Source organism: Quercus robur, chromosome 3 (assembly GCF_932294415.1).
Source record: "Quercus robur chromosome 3, dhQueRobu3.1, whole genome shotgun sequence".
Classification (NCBI taxonomy): domain Eukaryota; kingdom Viridiplantae; phylum Streptophyta; class Magnoliopsida; order Fagales; family Fagaceae; genus Quercus; species Quercus robur.
In genome coordinates, this window is record NC_065536.1 from 16,177,773 (window position 1) to 16,193,785 (window position 16,013).

The 16,013-nt window shown below is 35.5% G+C and overlaps 1 protein-coding gene and 2 non-coding genes across 3 annotated transcripts; all 3 read left to right on the forward strand.

The window, feature by feature from the left end:
- The first annotated feature begins 4,417 nt into the window (after positions 1–4,417).
- Positions 4,418–4,570, forward strand: LOC126720139 (U1 spliceosomal RNA). The gene has a single exon (XR_007653294.1). It is a non-coding gene; the product is annotated as a U1 spliceosomal RNA (small nuclear RNA).
- A 3,485-nt stretch (positions 4,571–8,055) lies between these two features.
- Positions 8,056–8,208, forward strand: LOC126720142 (U1 spliceosomal RNA). The gene has a single exon (XR_007653297.1). It is a non-coding gene; the product is annotated as a U1 spliceosomal RNA (small nuclear RNA).
- A 2,083-nt stretch (positions 8,209–10,291) lies between these two features.
- On the forward strand, positions 10,292–11,247 carry LOC126717285 (uncharacterized). The gene has a single exon (XM_050418804.1). The coding sequence runs from the start codon at positions 10,398–10,400 to the stop codon at positions 10,929–10,931; it is 534 nt and encodes a 177-aa protein (XP_050274761.1). The 5' UTR covers positions 10,292–10,397; the 3' UTR covers positions 10,932–11,247.
- Positions 11,248–16,013: the final 4,766 nt, after the last annotated feature.

Consider the following 16,013-nt stretch of genomic DNA (forward strand, 5'->3'; position numbering starts at 1 on the left):
AGATTGACTAGCCTCAATTACTTTTTACCCCAAATACAATGAAGCCTTAAAAAATACATTAAAATGAGAAGAAATACAATAAAAAAAAAAAAAACTTTTAATAAAGCCAATAAAAAAAGGACAACTCCAAAACTCTTCAAACTTTTTATATTTTTCTTTTTTGAGTGTGAATATTGAAAATTTAACTGTTGAATTTCATATTCCTTATGTTCTTAATATGAATATCAAATTTTGTTCAAATTAAGTGTTATTTATTATTCGATCAATATACGTATTTTTTATACACTATTTTAGATCACAAAAAATTGAAATTTTAACATTCATTTAATAACATAGAAATTGATCTTTGATTTTCTTGAAATTATGAACAAAATAATATGAACATACAATTCAACGGTTAGATTTTCAAAATTCACACTTAATATAAGGATATATGAGGAGTAATTTGAAGGTTTTTCTCCTAATTAGTTTGGAAAGAAATTTTGTTCTTACATGGATTTAATAACTCTTCTATCTTTTGACAACCTTTACTTGTGTCTTTAATTAAAATTACAAGTTTATGTGTGTATATAAATATTGTGCTTTTTTCCCCTTAATAGTTCGATAGTTGCAATAGAAATAGAGGATTTGGATATTGGATGTCTCTATTGGAAACCTATTTGAACGACAAGGCTCTTGACAAGCCTTTATAGTTTATATATGATTTGAAGAGTGAAGGCTTATTTGTGATTACTTAAAGACTCAATATTTGTGCAGGTTCCTAGAACCAAGTTTTAATGTGTAATAATTCCTTCCTCCATCATTTTGTTTGGGATGCTTGAATGTTGGATGTTGATCTTTTGTCGGTTGAAAGAAAGTTAAAACTTTTGGGTTTGGATTATGTTCAATGCAATTAGTTGCATTGCAGCACTAGTCACATTAGGATGTAGATAAATGTTTAGTTTTGGACACGTATCTATATCTTAATGTGTCCAGTGCATTAATACAAGCCGTGTCCAAAAAGTTTTTGGTGGGTAAGTGGAGGGGTTGATTTCAATAATATATACATGATGATGGAATCTTAGCGAACAATAATGAATATAATAAACCAACATAGACCTTCCATGTTTCTATAAAAATAAAAAAAATAGACCTTCCATGCTCTTAAATAATTCGTAACACCCAGGCAAGAAGCATAGTTCCTTTTTCCTTCAACAAAAAGAAAAAGTAGCCTAGCTCTTATTTACAGTAACAACATTTTGGTTATGAGGCCTGTGGCTCCATTGCTGCCATCACTGTCACATTGTTATGACCATTGTTTTATCAAGTATTTCTCTCCATCCCCTCAAGCTAGCAGACTTGGATGATTTCATGTCATGGGCAGGTGATGATCAAGTTACACAGTTCCTCCGATGGAAGACTTCTACATCTTCGGAAGAGGCTTTGACTTTCATCAAGGATGTTTGCATACCCCATCCTTGGTGTCAATACATATGCATAGATGACCGTTACATCAGTTAACACGGGAGATTGCTCTCTCTCACCTAGGTTGCACGGACATGTCATTTTTAGCGTCATGTCAGTGTCAGACACCGAAACGGGTATGACTCGCCGAATTCTGGTGTCCGGCGAGTGTCTCTCTCTTTTTTTTTTTTTTTTTTTTTTTTTTTTTACGACATGGCTCCGACACGTCCGACACGCTAGCGGTGAAAAAAAAAAATCATAGATTTTGATTGAATACCATTGATTTTGTGATATACCCTAAAACAAAAAAGCAAGTTTAGAGTTTGAGAAGTCATTAGACTGAAATTTGAAACCAACATCTCAAGTTCTCAACCCACTGTCCCACCCTCCCTCTGACCTCTGCCTGTTGCCGCTACCCTCGCCGGAGCTAGATCGGGTTGATCGGCGAGCTCCATAAACGTCGACACCATGCCCTGTCCCTTCCGATCTCTCTCTCTCTTGGTGTGGACAACAAGTCCAACCTCTTCTCTAGTTCTCTTCTCTCTCTCTTTTTTTTTTTTTTTTTTTTTTTTTTTTTTTTTTTTTTCAGATTTTTTGGTGAATGGGTGTACTATTAGTCTGTTACCCACTTATAAGTTATAAATTTATAATGTGTTTGTCTGTTTGTTTTTTTTTTTAATCCCACTCTGTCACAGACTCACAGTGTCATCGTCACTGTGTTATACTTTTTATTATGAATTTATTTTTGTTTCTTTACTCAGCCTTTTGTTTTGCCTTATAAATTATAAACGTATTTTATATCTAAAAATATTAAAAAAATATGCCTAAATATAAAATTTAATTAATTATTTAACCGTTGTGTCCCCGCTGTGTCGTCTCCTTATTTTTCAAAAATTGCCGTATCCCTGTGTCCGTGTCCGTGCAACATAGTCTCTCACAAGCGTTCCAAGGACTTTGCTCAAGGAGGTTATGCTGAGGAAGTATTGTTACTTAGCTTTTGTTGCTGTAGAATTGTCTTGCTTCACATGATTCTCAAAGACCTCAGCGTCTTCCTTCACATTGTTCCACGTATTAGTGATAATGTATCAGTTTGTGGTTGTGGGGGAATATTGTTTAAGGGCAATTCAGCCATGACCACCACAAGCATACAACCTCACAAAAATTCGACTAAGGGTCAGCCAAGTTGCAGAAACTAACATTCGTTTGATTATGATAAACACAATTGGTTAAAAAGTGTAACCAAAAAACTAATAGTAGTTGAAGCATTTGAGCACATGTACAATTAACCTCTGGTTAGTAGAATAAATAGAGGTCTGTATAGTTCAAAGATAAGTGAATATAGTTCATGCATGTTCAATCTGTCACTTTCTCTATTCTCCTCTTGCTCTTTCTGTAATATATGTTAGTCTAGTTTTGTTAAGTGTTTTCAGGCTTAAATCTCTTAATAAAACTCTAAGAGCTTAAGCTTAAGTGGCTTTTTTTTTTGGGTGTTTTCCACATATACATGCAGCCATCCCCTGTGGAAGCTCTCAAATAATTATATATAAATATACCCCTAGACTCTAGTTTAATAGAGACAAAACTTGAGAACAATCCGGTAAAAATATATTTCCAACTCCACGTAAAAATAAAATTTCAATCCACTTTGATATTTTCCTCAAGACCAAGTACACTAGACCAAAAAAAAAAAAAAAAGGCCCCTCATCACATGCACAAAACACATGTGATGAGACTAGTGTGCGTGCGTGTGTGTATATATATATATATATATATATAAAGTGCTAGGCGTGGATAAATAGTATTTCAAGTTTTCAACAATGGCCTATTGATGTTATTAATATATTTGCAATGATTAAAATATCCCATCGCCATCAAAATTTAATGGGTGTTCTTCCTCCCTTCTTCCTTCCTTTTGGGTCCTTGATTTTGAGTATGAAAGCATAGGCATAGTAAGAGATTCAACTACCATGAGGCCCCAGAGTTTTTTTTTTTTAATAGTATATAGTAAATTATTTTATTGTATAAAAAATTAAAATTTAACGTTTAGACTTCTAAAAATTACAATGAATTCCCTTTCAAAGAAACCCCAAAAATAGAAATTACTCGCAAGTTTAAAATGTAAGTTTAGAATTATAACATTTTTTTTTTCAAATATAAGTATAATGTCTATATCATTGAAACCTAAATTTTAAGATAAATTTTTGAATGTTTATTATTTTTATTGGCTTTTTAGGGCCTATCTCTAATTTTTAATGTCTATTTTGTTTGTATTTTTTAACCCAAAACTAAAGATTTTGGACCAAAAAATAAAAAAAATAAAAACATACTTTTTAACTCAAAAATTAAGGGGAAAAGTGAAATTTTGAGCAAAAAACGAAAAAGGCAACCTACAGACCAAAATGGACCAAAGTGGACCGACACGGACCAAATAGTCCCAGGTGGATCAAAATGAACCGAATGAACCAAAGTGGACTGAATGGATCAAATTGAACCAAAATGCTATGCTGTTGTGGCTTAAAGGGAGCTGCAACAATAAAGGCTAAGTTTTAGTTTTTAGATAGTATATAGATAATTAGATATAGATGATTTGAACCTTCAACTTTAACGACAAGCAGGTAACAAGAGTTTTATAATTCAACTGATTGACATCTTATATTTTCAAGGGAGATATCTATGGTTTAAATCTCTCTACAACCCAACTATCGAATTATTGAATAATTAAAAAAAAAAATGCAGCAAGCAGGGCAGGGGAAGCATAGCATATGGGGGCTATTGTGTTTTTTTTTTTTTTTTTTTTTGGAGAATAGGCTATGGTGTTAAAGGTAGTATAATTGTGCTTGCCTAGCCTTTCAATTAATACAATTTAGTTAACTAGACACTTGCGATTAGCCTGAAGTTCGCACATCGAACTAACATAAATGAAGAGACAGGCGCAAGGGGGTATAAATATGTAGCACTATTCAAGGTGAAAAACAAACTTACCTGGACGGGGTCTATGTTTGATCATTAAGGATCATGTCCTAGGTTAGTGACCTCCATTGCACATAAAGGAGGGGTGCAAACCTAAGGTCTTCCCAAGTGGAAGAGCCTACGTCATTATTTGTTGCTATGGGGGCTTCGGCCCCTGCCCAATTTCAGTCTTAAATATTTTGGACATTTAAATGTTAATGTATTTTCACAATAATTTGTTGAAATTTTTCTGTGACTCATTTGTATTTCTATATTGTTTTATGGTAATTGATGTTATTAGTATATAAGGAATTAATTTTAATTATACTGATATCAATGACTCCGAGTAGAAGTAGCAAACATAGAAATTTAAGCATCGTATAGTTATTATTATTAATTAAAATGATAACAAATTGAATAAAATTATACAAACTAATATATAATTATTATATGTAATTTTTTATAGTAAAAGGTCAAAGGAAAACATCAATGAGAAGCAGGGACCAACAAAAGAGCACATTTATGTGGGTGCATTAATGGATATGGTTATAAAAATTAGAATTTTACGTAGGATAGTCAGATCAAATCATAGGATTTTATCAAGAATACTAATATTATAATTTATGTAAAGAAACAAAGTGAAAATTCACCTATAGTGAAGATATAGTGATAATAAAGGAAAAACTTGGGTCCAGTGTTCATTGCATCGGACCTATTGTGATAATGACACTTGCCAACTTTTGGTTACATGTTATCATCTTAACGAACTCAACTCAAATATGATAATGAATTTTGTTAATGCTTTCTTATCTCCCATGAGTGCAAGTAGAAGAAAAATATAAAATATCATGATTAATTTTTTATTTATAAAAAATAATAAATTGATGTCTTTAATTATCTTAGAAATATAATACAAATTTTAATTTGTAATTAAAAATAAAAGATTAATTTCAATCAACTTTGAAGAAAACAAACAAAGAAAATACAGACATTCCTTAACAAAATTATTGACGATGTCTATCGGAAAGCCAATCAATAGAACCCATAGATTTTAGTATTTTACCGTCAAACATCTCTTGTGAACCACCTAAAGATGGAGTGCATGTCTGGTATCTATTTTGAAGCAGCACTTTTTCAATAAAACAGTCCATTTTCAAGAGGATGAAAAAATAAGTTATTTGACCTCAATTAAACTTCAAAATCCAATCAAAAGATTGAAAGAAAGTTTTTCTAAGTAGAAAAGTAGGTGGGATAAGATCAAATATAAATTTGTTTGGGCTTGATGCCTTGATATGAAGTGGAACGCACAAGTGATCAACTGTCAATAACAAATGGAGGCTAGAGGATGCATGGTTGCACAAGTAGCCGGAGAACAAACATTAGAAGAAAATCTAAGTAATTTTATCAAGACTTTAATAATATAATAGTGTAGAAATCATATGTCCGTGTGTGGATTTGTTCACAAACGTATAAATTTTGAATTGTAATAATGAGAAAATATATTATAACACAAAACTAAGAGAGAGAGAAAAAAAAAAACTACGGGTGTAATGAAAAATTATTTCACTTGCAAACACATAAGCCGGAGAACAAAATTTAGAAGAAAATCTAAGTAATTTTATCAAGACTTTAATAATATAATAGTGTAGAAATCATATGTCCATGTGTGGATTTGTTCACAAACGTATTTGTGGGGCCCAATAATTTATGGGCCAGGCCCACTTGCTCAAGGGGAGTCCAAAGGCCCAAGCCGAAGAAGGCTATGGCCCAAGCTCAAAAATATAAAGCACAAAATGGCCCGGAGATGCAGCCGAGGACAGTTCAGTCCTCGGCAGACCCAAAATTCCATTGAGAAGAGGGGTAAAAAAGGTATAGGAACAAACTTGAAAGAAGATCTAAAATATCTCGGGAAAGTTGCCCTTACTACCCCTCCCAGATAAGACTCTGCACCTAACAGAACCGGATTCTTCGGCTTTATCAACCACCCCCAACGATTTTGGGATTAGACTGACGGGACAAATATCAGTCTTAGAAAGGTTGACCCTACACGTGGACGAAGGACAGCGAACGTAGGCTAGTATAAAAGAAAATGTAAAGTAATCAGGAAGGAGAGGATGGCCAAAAAGTAGAGCCTCCCATCCTACCTCCGGGGAAAGACTCCAGGGGTGAAAACACTTTAACAATGTATGCACACCGCAAAAAAACCCACCGCCGGGTAACCGGGGGAAGAGCCTAATGCTCCTCGGACAAAGTCCGAGGAGTCCAATCCCTCAGGTTACGAAGCTGTAGAGCTTGGATGTTCAGGTTGAACTCTTTTTCTACATGAGTTCGCCTAAAATCAAGTCCGGACCATCGCCCCGTAATCAAAGGCAAGCCTTTTAAGCCCACTCTCTACAAATCATATTGTGAGGGATCTTTCATGTGCGAGCCCAACATCATTCTTGGGCCGTTAAATAATCGTGTCCCTAAAGTATTAATCTCAAATTGTAATAATGAGAAAATTATAACACAACAAAAAAAAAAAAACTACAAGTATGATGAAAAATTATTTCACCTGCAAACACATTATACTCATCACACCCTAGGTATTTTGCGATTGGAAAATGTAGTAATCTCAAATTATAATAGATGCAAATTATTAACTTTTTGTAAAAAAAAAAAAATAGAAGAGCCTCTAACCACACGCTTACATGTGTGCTCTGAGGCTATTTTGTGTGTGTGTATATATATTTTTAAAAATATATGCATAATGCCTATATCATTGAAACCTAAATTTTAAGATAAAATTTTGAATGTTTTAACATTTTTATTGCTTTTTGAGGGCCCATATATCTAATTTTTAATGTCTTTTTTGTTTGTATTTTAAAGCCAAAATCTAAAGATTTTGGCCCAAATAAAATAAAATAAAATTTCATACTTTTTAAATCAAAAAGGGAAAAATGAAATTTTGAGCAAAAAAAGAAAAAGGCAACCTATAAATCAAAATGGACCGAAGTAAACCAAAGTGGACTGAATAGACCAAACAAAAAGTGGATCGAGATAGACTGAATAGGCCGAAGCGGACCAAAATAAACCTAATGAACCGAAGTGGATTGAATTGAACCGAAATCCTACGCTTATGTGGCTCAAAGAGGGAGTAATAACAATAAATACTAGACTTTAACTTTTAAATAATATATAAATATAGTTGATTTGAACCTTCAACTTTAACACGGAAAATAGGTAACAAGTATTTTATAACTCAATTGGTTGCCCATGGTTGAAATCCTCTCATCACAACTATCGAATTATCAAATAATTTTTTTTAAAAAAAAGAAAAAAGAAAAAAAGAGAAGAAGATGCAGCAAGCAGGGCAGGGGATGCATAGCATATGGGGGCTATAGTGTTAAAGGTAGTATAATTGAGCCTGCCTGCTTTCAATTAATACAATTTTTTTTTTTATGCATTTCAATTAATACAATTTAGTTTAACTAGACACTTGCGACTAAAAACACTGATAGATGTTAACCAGTTGAACTATAAGAATTTTAACAAGTTTTTATAAGGTACATAACCACGACAACTTACCTCTTCCCCAGTCAGCTTTGAATCCCACATAGGTTAAACATGACATAAGAGAGACAAACAAGATGTATAAATAACCAGTAAGCAGCAATTAACAATACACTTACCTGGACGGCGTTTATGGGAAACCAAGAATGCCCATGACCTAGGTCGGTGACCTCCATTGCACTTATAGGAGGGGCTCACTCCTAAGGTCTCGCCAAGTGGGAGAGCCTACGTCATTATTTGTTGCACTGGGGGCCTTCGCCCCCTGCCAAGTACTAGTTTAAGAATTTTGCTTTGACACGGTTAAATACTAATTTTATATCATCCAAACGGCGAAAATGGGTAATTACCCATAAAAAGCAAACTATATAGTTAAGAGGACCGGTTTACAAACTATATAGATTTTTAGCAACTCGAGCCTTAAAGGCTCGATTTTGGGCCCCTAAATCGAGCCTCTGATGCTCGATTTTCATGGGTTGTTCGTCTCTGATTTGGCACTTCTCCCAGGTGGCGTCTACATGGAAATCGAGTCTCTAAGACTCGATTTACATTTAAAAAGAAAACAAAAAAAAACCACAAGGGCAGCACCAACGTGTTCATCAGAGAAGAGAAAAAAAAAAAAAAAAAAAAAAACCCAGAGAAGAAGAAGGTGTTCATCAGAGAAGAAAGAAAAAAAAAAAACTCGTGCGACCTGGGTTCGCCGCGCGACCTGGGTCGCGGTGCGACCTGGGTTCGCCGCGCGACCTGGGTCGCGGTGCGACCTGGGTTCGCCGCGCGACCTGGGTCGCGGTGCGACCTGGGTTCGCCGCGCGACCTGGGTTCGCCGCGCGACCTGGGTTCGCCGCGCGACCCAGGTCGCACCGCGACCCAGTTCGCGCGGCGACCCAGGTCGCACCGCGCGACCCAGGTCGCACCGCGACCCAGGTCGCGCGGCGACCTGGATCTATCGCGCGCGGCCTGTGTCGCCGGCCTGGATCTGGTGCGGCCTGGGTCAGCTTGAGCTGATCTCCAATTCTTCTTCTTCTTCTTCTCTTTCTTTTTTTTTTTTTCTTTCTTTCTGCGTTTTTTTCCGCTGTTTCTGCATTTTGGGTTGCATTTTGGGTCATTAATATTTTATTTTTGGGTTAGAAATCGAGTCTTAGAGACTCGATTTCCATGTAGACGCCACCTGGAAAAAGTGCCAAATCAGAGACGAACAACCCATGAAAATCGAGCATCAGAGGCTCGATTTAGGGGCCCAAAATCGAGCCTTTAAGGCTCGAGTTGCTAAAAATCTATATAGTTTGTAAACCGGTACTCTTAACTATATAGTTTGCTTTTGATGGGTAATTACCCATTTTCGCCTCATCCAAACTGCTCATAACTCATGCCACTTGAATTGCATGGTTTGTGGGGTACAGTCTCCGAGAGGACTAGTTACAATTGAGATTCCTTATAGTTGTTAATAAAGTTTAGATCTATCCAGTAAATACCCGATGTTGGACTCATCACATACCCACACACATCACACAATTAATCAAATTGGGGTATCACAATAAGTTGAACATGAAATTCAAATATAACTTTATGAGAGAATGTCATGTAATTGTGGTGCATGGTCTTTCAGATCATATATTAAGTTGAGCAATTTTGGACCTAACAAGTATTTTGCCTTCTTTTTTATTCTTTTGGGAATACACATGCTCAAATATTGGTGCCAAATATGGCCAAAACATAATTTCATGCACCAAATAGAGTCCAACTCAATGGAAAAATTATTTAATACTCTGAAATTAGTACTTCTTCCTCTCAAATGAATGATATATTCTATCAAGAATTTTATTAATAAGACCCTTTATTATATGAAAAGAGAATTTATATCATAGTACTAATTACTCCAAAATAAATGAATAAATAAATAATCCAATTGTAGTAATTAATATGTTTATATTTTGAGTTTTTGAATAAATTGATTTTGACAAGGACATAGATGAAATTTCAACCCATCCTATATATAAGTTTATTGACATTTTCATGGCATTAGACTAAAGAGTGAAGACAGAAGACTCATGGCATATGTGCAGCTTCCTATATATATTTAACCAAGTAAAATAGTGTGTAATAACTCTTTCAAATCTTTTTGTTTGGAATGCTTAGAAGTTGGATGCTTATTTTTTGACAGTTGAATGAGAGTTCTCTTTATCAAAAAGATTTACTAAGTGAATTGAAGTTAGAATTTTTTTTTTGGTGGGTGGGTGGAGGGGTTGGTTCCAATAATATATTCTTGGTGATGGAATCTTAGCAAACAATAATCAATATTATAAACTAAAATATACTTTCCATGCTCTTAAATAATGCGTAACACAACTACCCAAGCCTAGTTCTCCCTTCAAAAAGAGAAGCCAAGTTCTAATTTACAATAATAGCATTTTGGTTACAAACCCTGTGGCACCATTGTTGCCATTACTGTCACTGTTATGGCCATTGATCTATCAAGAATTTCTCTCCGTCCCTTTAAGCTAACAGACGTGGATGATTTCATGTTATGGGCAGGTGATGATCAAGTTACACGGTTCCTCCGATGGAAGACTTTTACATCTAAGGAGGAGGCTTTGACTTTCATCAATGATGTTTGCATACCCCATCCATGGCGTCGATCCATATGCATCGATGACCGTTCGATCGGCTTCATCTCCATTTTCCCAGGATCGGGTGATGACAGGTGTAGGGCTGATATGGGGTATGGTATAGCCACAAAGTACTGGGGCCAGGGAATAACTACCAAGGCAGTGAAGACTGCTCTCTCACAAGTGTTCAAGGACTTGCCTAATTTGGTAAGGTTGCAATCTTTTGTTGTTGTAGAGAATATAGCATCTCAAAGGGTCCTAGAAAAAGCTGGGTTCCTCAAGGAGGGTATGCTGAGGAAGTATACCTATCTTAAGGGGAATTTAGAGGACTTGTTTGTCTACAGCTTTTTAGCCACAGACTCCTTCCCAGTTGTTGACCCTTAGATTGTTGTGGAAGAAGTATTGCTATTGGTATGATGATTAAGTGGAAAATTCTACCCTGCAGTCATTACAATGACTTCTACAAAATTTGGAAAGTAATGCATGTAGCACTCAACCTATAAGGTTGCACTATTCAAATTTTAATGGTTTGTAGGTCAATAGAATAACTTTGCGTATAATGATGTATGTGATGTAATGTATACATTTTCTTTGATGTATTGTGTTTATGGTATTTTGTGTGATTTTTATTGCCAATGATTTCATCAAGATGATTTGGCTATGGAAATACAGAGTTGAAATGTCCAATTATTTTTTATAATTGACGGGGATCCAAAACATACATTATTTTTCCTTACTAGTCGCAAACCCATTTGATGCGCAAAATTTTCTGAGAATTTGTATTTTTGTTAAGTAAAAAATGAAAATAGTAGATGAGACTAATAAATGTTTGTTCCAAACCATTTTTTAAATAATGTGATTATTTTCTAATAAAGTATCGTTAATAGTAATACAATAGATTTTCTAAATTAATTAAACTATATATATTTTTTATTTGAAAGTGTTTTAAATTTAGTAAGATTTTTTTTTTTAAATTTTTTTTGGTGAAGGAAACCTATTGCAATTTACATCTAATCATTATATAAGGTGAGATATTTTGTAAGTAAAGTAATGTATGATTGTGTTGATGATCATTTTCGGAAACCCAATAGAAAGAAGAAGCCCAACAACATGGGCAGAAAAGAGTTAGTAAGTGGATAGAAAAAAAACCATTAAGTCCAAATGGCAGGAATAATGGATTGCAGGCCCATGAAATAAACAAATGGGCCTTGAGGAAATAAACGGGCCTAAAGGAGCCTGGAAAGAGAGAACAAGCAAACTCATGGGCAGTATATGATGTAGAAAAGTGAGAATGGGCCATAGTAGGCCCGAAGTAATGAAAATAAGGAAAGTAAGGGGTTGATGGAAAGTCCATGAGCCTCAAGGATGAAGGATAAGGTAATTGGGCCAGGGAAGCCCAAAGGAGTTAGTAAAAGCCCATGAGAATGCAAAACTAGGAAAAGGGCCAAAAGGGCCCAAGGAAAGTAAATGGGCCAAGGATGCCCAACGTAAGCAAAATAGCCCAAATGACTATACTGAGTCATTGAGGGAAGAATAAGCAACAAGCCCAAAGAGGCCCAACATGCTTGGTTCAAATAACGCTACAGCAAGAATAGCAAAGCAGTACAGCAGGATACGCAAAGACTGCAGAAAAGAGCAAGAGAGTGGGCTCAAGGAGGAAAAGCCCATGACCAAGCAAAAGCCTAGCCCCGAAAGGAGCAGGCTTTAAAGAATGAGAGGCCAGAAAATGGTTCATGCCATAAGAAGCCAAGTATGGGTGGCAGGTTGTGCAGACAAGTCTCTAGACCATGACGGACGCGTAAGTAGTAGGCAGATTTCGGATATACATGGAAGTGAAGCACGTGAAAGGCCCAGACATCACCAGCCTATACCCAACCAATACAGGAGGTGGTGAGGTCATGGGTCAGAGGTAAGAGGGCATGGTTTGACGGTGGGGAGAGGGGAAAACCTATTTTGGGGTTCCTACTCTGGCTCTTTTGGGGGAAATGTTCTGCTGAGATGACATACCACCAAAGGAAGCAAGGACGAGCTGGGACCACTAGGTGCATGCCATGAGGGATAGGAAGAGAGAGAGAGAGCACTCACACTGTAGCACGGCAGGTAAACAAACAAAATAGCCTTCTTTGTTTGGTGTCACGGTTAGCACAGGTAAGTGGTGGTGGCTGAGCGACTGGTGAACCAGTAAGTGGTTGGCAAGGACACTCAGATCAGACAAAGGTTGTTAAAGGCTAAAATAGTAAAATCCAGTCATAGCGGGCACTATAAAAAGGGGCCTTGCCGTGCACAGCAGGAAGGGAGGACAATCACAATCACAAATACTGTAATAGCAACCTCTAGGAGAGAATCTCAACAAAGTGAGTAAACACTGAGAAAGAAAAGGAAAAAAAGAAGAAGAAAGAAATGAAAAACTAGGAAGGATAGAGAATAGGGAGTATAGAATGGCAGGCATGCACCAATAGGTTGATCTCTTCTCTCCCTTTAAAGCCTTGCTCTCTATCAAAAAAGACAGAGGATCCTCATTAAACATAAACCATTCAGGCCCATTCCCTCAAAGCAATTAATTTCTTTCCCCTGGGAGATTAGTCGCATTGAGGAAGTGGTTTATCTTCTTGGTTTCAGCTTCGCAGCATTACTTGGCATGGAAAACTGATTTTTTCCTCTTTAATTCAATAACCCCATTATCATTATTACTCATTTATTTCTCTACTTTCAGCCTACGGGGTGCCTCTTGTCGCTCCCTTTTATTCATTTTGTCTACTATTTCTTGTATTGTCTTTATTATATTTGTTTGCCATAACTTACCTACAACAGCTTTGCTTGCCATGGGTCTGTGATCAAAGCTTGGCAAACGGGGCATAGTTTGTGCACAAGCCGGATCAAAGTGAGTTGCAGTTGGACCGGTCCCGACTCTCTTACTCAGAACATTTGGGCCTAATACTGTAGGAGACAGCCCAGCCCAACATTGTAAAAAAGGCCCACTACAGATTGAAATTTGTTTCTAATGCTCCTTACAAACAGTCCATACTCTATACGTCTTGAATAACCTAAAGACGAAGCAAATCTATCATTTATATAGAAAAAAAAAATACTAAACTTTAATAATATAACAAAAATGTAATTTTATCAATAACCTACCAGCATTATGATGAGAAGGTGACATAATTGTTAATGAAGAAACTCCTCTTCCTACTCAAATCTTTCCTCCCAAAGCACCATCAAACTGGAACGAATGAACTTAAGTGGACAAAAATGGACGGAAGTGAACTAAAATGATACATAGATATCGCTCAACAGGAATGTGGGAATAATAAATATTATACTTCAGCTTGTTGAGATTACTAGTCGTAGGCCCACGTAATATGTTTATTTTTTGTGCCGATTTTTTTAAAAAGTTTATCATTATTATTCTTTTGTTTAGTAAAAAGATTGGTGCTTCTTCCAACCACAACATCAATATAAAGAACTTGCTTCATGTAGTTTTGTTTTGTCATATTAACTATTTTGAGTGCTTGCATAAACATATATATATACACACACACACACTAAATTGGTCTTCAAATTTAAATTATATTATTTCACTAAAATTGTGTAATTCACTTAAAAACTAAAATAATAATATCAGCTAAGGGAAGAAAAAAACATAAAGAAAGATAATATTGAATTATTAAATTAAACAATTAAAAATAATAATATTACTTTTTGTCATCTTGGAATGAAGTGGACCAAAATGGGCAAGAAGGATCGAAATGGACACCTTTTTTTTTAGAAGAAAAAAAAAGGTGATTAAAATGGACCGAAGTTGAATAAAATGGGCCAAAGTGGACCAAAATGAATGAAATGGACCGAATTTGACCCAATTGGACTGAATAAACCGAAGAGGGCCGAAGTGGACCTAGTTGGACCGAATGGACTGAAGTGGACTAATAAGTACGAAAATGGACTGAAGTGCACTAAATGAACCAAATTAGACCAAAATGACCGTAGTGGATCATATTTGAAGGCAAGTATCAGTAACAATCCTAGATATTAATTTAGTTACAGGCATATTACATGTGTTGATGATGTGCACATAATATTTTTTTTTAAAGTGATAGAAATTTATTTATGGATTGTAAAAAGGATTATCAGGCGTACAATAAAGATAAATATATTTTAAAAATTAGGAACGTAATTTTTCATATTTTTAGTTGTCATTACAAAGCATTGAAAGTACTACAATGTTTCCCATTAAAGCTTTGCCTTGCATGCAATTTTTTTTTGTCTGGAGTATGCCAACAGCTTCATGGCCAAGTCATTAATTCTAGTAAAATGGAGTTATGTGGGTTCATATATCAGCATATTTTAAGCACCCCATATATCAGCATATTTCAAGCACCCGATATAGGCCGAGTAACCATTTATAGCCTATTTTTCATTCTCCTCGCTGGTTTTTGCGGCCATACACGTTGCGAAAGTGAGAAGCAATAAATTGAGTAAAAGTAACGAAGAAAAAGGAAAGTGTGAAAGAAGTTATTTCTAAATTAAAGTAGATGGATGTATAAAGGAAAAATATATGTAAAGTTAAAACTATCCAATATATTATTATGGAAAAAAAAAAGTTCAAGATGAATGGGTAAAGTTAATTGGTCAATATATTTAATATTATAAAAAAAAATTAGAGGAACAAATCAATAAAAAAAATGGTGACATAGTTGATGTTGCTCAATAAGAGTATTAATATTAAATGCTACCATTTGACTTTAAGATATTATATAAATATAGATAATATTGGCATACTTTGAAGAAATTATAAGATCCCCATGGTGGACAAGTGTTGTGGTCCACCATTCCACTAAAAATCTTCTACTTGTTTAAAATTGCTGAGTTAAAATTTTTTTTTTAAACAAAAACTAATTATTAACTCAACAATTTTAAACAAATGGGAATCTTTTAGTGGAATGGTAAACAAGTGACGTGGTTCACTAGAAAACTATATAATTTCTCCATACTTTGGGCCCTAGCAAGCACCTAAATTACACTTTATCAAAATTTCTAACGATAAACTAGGGATGGCAATTTAGATCCGACCTGCGGATACTCGGCCCGGCCCGACCCAAATGGGCCGGATTTTACCCAGCCCGATAAAGAATAGGGTTGGGTCTGGGTTTTAAAAAAAAAACCAAAGCAGGTCCGAGTTTTATCAAAAAAACCCGAAACCCGACCTGGATAAGACCCGATTATATATATAATTACTAAATTACCCTCACATATATATAGTTAAAAACCCTAAACTTTTCTACTCTCCTCATTTCAGGCTTTCAACTCACACCTCCGCCTCTCCCTCTTCATCTCTCAACTCTCTCACACACACGGCCACAAGCCCACAACACACACGGCCACAAGCAAACTGAGTCCTCTGCCCCTCTCATCTTCCTCACGTCGTCGCCACACAGGCTTTACTCCACGCCGCCGCCACACAGGCTCTCT

What these genes read in the sequence shown, in the direction of transcription:
- LOC126717285 (XM_050418804.1), top strand. Translation starts at nt 10,398, where the DNA reads ATGGCCATTGATCTATCAAGAATTTCTCTCCGTCCCTTTAAGCTAACA.